The following is a 4,265-nucleotide window of genomic DNA, read 5'->3' on the forward strand; positions in this document are numbered from 1 at the left end:
CTGCCAGCGCGCGCCCCGGCGGCGGCTTTATGCGCGTGCGCACTGCGGCCCTCCCCGCTCCCGCTCGCCTGCTCTTGCCGGGACGCATGCGCTCGTGGGGAGGCGGCCGCCATGTTGGCTCGGCGCGTGGCACCCTGAGGTAAAGTCCGTTACAGCCGGCAGGGGCGGGGAGGCCACGGGCTGTTAGTGTGGAGATACTCTGATCCGCTGTGCTTTTGGTAGTTACCGGCTAATCCGTTATTCTAAAGGTATTTAATCAATTATCCACCGATTTGGAGAATCTTTTGTGGTGGGGCCAAGCCGCACACACCTGACCGCAGGCGCCGACGCAGCGGCATGGCGGACCGCGGCCGTGACTGCAGGGGTCGRTGCGGCACCGGGGCCCCGATGGATCCTAGGGCTCGACAAGCCGGTGGAGGCCCGAGCGAGCCACCCCGGGTGGCCCTGCTTTGGGCACGGGGCTTGGGCGGGACGGCTCCAGCGGTGCCGTGTAGCCGCAGCTGCTCTGACCTGTGAATGTTGCCTGGAGAGTGACAGACACTTTCTAGCGGGATCATTTTTTTCCTCAACACTCATCTAAAAGCTGTAGCGTATTTCTTTCGGGTTTGTACTATAGGGTTTGGTTAGGGGGAACTAGAATGTTTTTGAGGTGCTAGTCTCTAACTAATTCTAGAATTATTTCTTAGTTTCTCCCATAGGGTATTGTAGTATTGTCCTACTGCTGTATTTTTTTCTATTTGTTTGCAATTCATCTGGAAAAAGCTGTTACGGTGACCAAACCCAGTATGGTTAAAATGGCACATTTGGCTTGAAGCACCTAAAATTAACTTTGCTAAAGACTTCTGCTMAGCAGTGATTTGAATTATAAATGCTTTTTAATTTCAGCCCCTCAAAAAACTATCTTAGCCTTCAAAGTTACCYGGTGAAGTCCATCACATCCTGAAACCCACTTGGATGACTGCTGTCTCCTGTTCCAGTGCCATGGTCCCTGCACCTCTTGCATATAAAAGCTGCAGCATCTCTCTGCAGTCTTCAAACGTACAAGGTAGCTAACTGTGAAGCAGGAAAAAGGCTGCAGCATTAAAAGCCAAGGAGCACATGCCATCTCATAGACCCATGCTTACAGAAAACCTGCTGAATGTATGTTCCTAGCTGCAGCCCTAGGGCTACAGCACCCCCGTTTCACCCAACCTGAYGCAGCCCTTGTGCCACCCCTTGCATGACTCAGACGTGTGCCTTGAATTTCAGGATAAAGGATGGGACTGCATATTTGCAGGCAGATCCCTTGAATCCAGCATACAAACCACATGAGGCTCACACTCCAAATGGCAATCTCTCCCATTACCTTTATTTTTAAGCTCATGAAACCTCACCACGTGAAAAGGTTGAGACTGGGTAATGTTACCTAATAAAATGAATAGTAYACAATGGTATGACTTATCTATAAAAAGAAAATCATAAAGTTTGAATATTTTATACTTTCACATTTGTCTCTTTTCCACTGAAATTTTTAATGCCTTACAAGTTTAAACATCCCCCTCATAAATTATTTTGTGATCTTGATAAACACACAGTTCAGCTGTCACTCGGAGACTCTTACTTGACAGTTCAAAGATGTTTTTACAGTCAGTTGTGGGGAAAAATTATCTTATGCTGACAACTGGTATTTTCAAGACATTTGAAATGGGGAAAAAATCATTCTTTAGCCTCTAACTTGGCACGATCCATTTATCAGGTCTCGTGTTGTGGCAAAAATTATGGGTATTTTATCTCTGATGTATTACAGTGCAGTGTATAATAGAGAAAATAGGTAAGACAGGACTCCTACAGTAAGTGTATAATAGAGAAAATTGGTAAGACAGGACTCCCACAATATAAAGTTCAAATGGCAGATCTTGAAAGAAACTTGTAGTCTTTTCCTGCTTCCTATCAATAATGACAAARTAAGCGTAATTCCAAAGCAATACCGCTCTTTTTGCCACCTATTTTTTTTACTTTCTGAATGGCCTAAAATTTTGTTCACATGTCTCAGTACACAATAGTTTTTGCAYTGCTTTGGTCTAACTGCTGTTACTCTGGTATTACAAACACAGCTCATTCATTGTAGGTGAAATTAATCACAGTGCATTGAGACTGCCAAATCCTTAATGGCATCTGTTTAGTTTTTACTCTGTGATTATCACCGGTTCAAACCAATAATACATAGTTAAAGATTTAAAAGAAAGTAAATGAAAACAAACACAGCTGAATTAGAGTATTAGCTATTTTTGAGATAYCTTTGACTATTTTTGAGATCTCTTGGACAACATTTGATGTTTAGGAACYCAGAAGACAGCAAACATAGTATTTCTTTGTAAAACAGTAGAAAGGGTACATGCTAGAATTACCAGTCWGAATTCTGAGAAGAATACTAGAACAAGTTATTCACACCTAAAAGGTGATATTAAGAGAGAATATAAGAGAAAAGCAATAGATAAAACCTTTGATATTTAAAATTGTCTAAATGKTTTAGTGGAGTAAGGCTTTAAATATCACATGACCTTCTCATAAGTAATGAGATAGACTAGATTAAGCTACCTCAAGGGATACACACTGATGGTACTTGGAAGTTTTCTACTCAGTGTTGTTACCTACAGCTCACTGTAAATGAAATGCAAGTGGCTTTCTAGTAGGGATAATCTCAGGACTGGTGCTGATCAGTATTTTCATTAATTATCTGGATGATGGAATAGAGAATTTTCAATTCTGTACTTTTTTAATCTGTAGATGATCCAAAGCAGAACAGATTTGCAAATATTTCGGGGGGGATGCAAAATCAGAATCCAAAAYAACCTTCAGAATGCAGCTAAAGGTCTGAAATAAGTCGAACACAATTTCAGTAAGACCAGCTGGAAAATACTGCAATTTTCTGGAAAAAAATCACCTGCATAAATACAAATTTGGAAATTGGTAGACAAAAGAGCAATTTTGTAGTTGGGCTTTATAGCTGATCACAAAATGAGCATGTCAACAATGCTGTGCTATTGGGGAAGAAAAAAAAAACATTACGTGGGACTTTCAAAGTAATATTCTCCACTGGAATATCTACTCCAGGAGCAGACTTCTTGAAGCAAATGTGAATCAAAATGGAACAAATACAGAGGGCAGCACTGTAAGTTGAGAAAACATGGCCTGTAAGAAAAGGCAGAGAATCTAACCTTGTTTCACCTAGGGATGAGAACACTGAAGGGACAATATGGTTGCTGCAGAGATCATCTATTCTCAGTGCCTCTGGGAATAGTTGTAGTAATATTTATTTATTTATTTTAAAGACATGAGGGAAGTTCTGATATCCAAGAAATTTATATAATGATACAGATGGCCTAGGAAGGTTATGAAATCTCCCATCATACAATGGTGTGTGTGTGTGGGGGGGGAAATTATATTGAAATCTATTAGGACTGATTCAGTTGGAACTGAACCTACCTCAGGTAAGAAGTAAGCTACCTGACTTTCCCAAGTCCCTTCTCACAGGTATTTAGTGTTTGGCTCCTAGCACCTGTCTCCTGTTCTCCAGGACTAAATCACAGGCTTGGGACCAGAGAGAACATCATGAGTATTGTGACAGATTCTTGTACTTTTGACCAGAACAAAGCATGGTGCTCCAAAGTATCTACTTAAATTTTTATTTTACTGTTCRAGTCATTAGTATGGTAAAGATGAAACCTTTTGCTGTTTGCTACTACTGCCATAGCAATCAGAGAAAATCAGTTCTAGTGGAGCAYGCGTTCCTATGTGGTTATATTTTATACTGTCAGATTTTATGATTCATAGGATCATATAGTCCTCCCTTCATCTTGGTTTGAGCCATCCAGAGTTATATCAAAGGAAAAATTCAGAGCTTCACACACACACACACCCCCCTCATATTTCAAACAAATCTTATTGTTTTGGCTTCTCAGATGCAACCAACCCTTTGTGTAGTTTTATAAGGTAGATAAGGCTTACTTAACTATTACTCTACATAGAATGTAAAAATCATTTTTTCTCTCTAGAAATTACTCTTCTGCATTTTTTTTTTTTTAACTATTCTCCCCAGGCAGCACAAAACGTCAATTAAAGTATGAGGTGTATGTGGCCAAGTGTTCTCTTGGAGCAGTATGGCTCAATGACAAAAATAACTATTTTGGAAATCAAAGGCTTCAAAAACTACCTGTTAAGACATAAGAATAGATGACTTTTCACAAGTCAAATGACTAAAGAGATGCTTATAGTCAAAAATACTT

The 4,265-nt window shown here is 40.6% G+C and overlaps 1 protein-coding gene across 1 annotated transcript in view; it reads right to left on the reverse strand.

The window, feature by feature from the left end:
• Positions 1-1,363, reverse strand: part of RAB35 (RAB35, member RAS oncogene family) — a 17,254-nt gene extending 15,891 nt beyond the window's left edge. The window contains exons 1-2 of the mRNA XM_085326120.1: positions 1,192-1,363; positions 311-523 (exon numbers count right to left, since the gene is read on the reverse strand). Coding sequence (XP_085182246.1) covers positions 311-523; positions 1,192-1,363 — 385 coding nt within the window. The remainder of the gene's footprint in view (positions 1-310; positions 524-1,191) is intronic.
• Between the last annotated feature and the right edge of the window lie 2,902 nt (positions 1,364-4,265).

Source organism: Rhea americana, unplaced genomic scaffold (genome assembly GCF_003343005.1).
Source record: "Rhea americana isolate MKP2758 unplaced genomic scaffold, rheAme1 scaffold_128, whole genome shotgun sequence".
NCBI classification, from domain to species: domain Eukaryota; kingdom Metazoa; phylum Chordata; class Aves; order Rheiformes; family Rheidae; genus Rhea; species Rhea americana.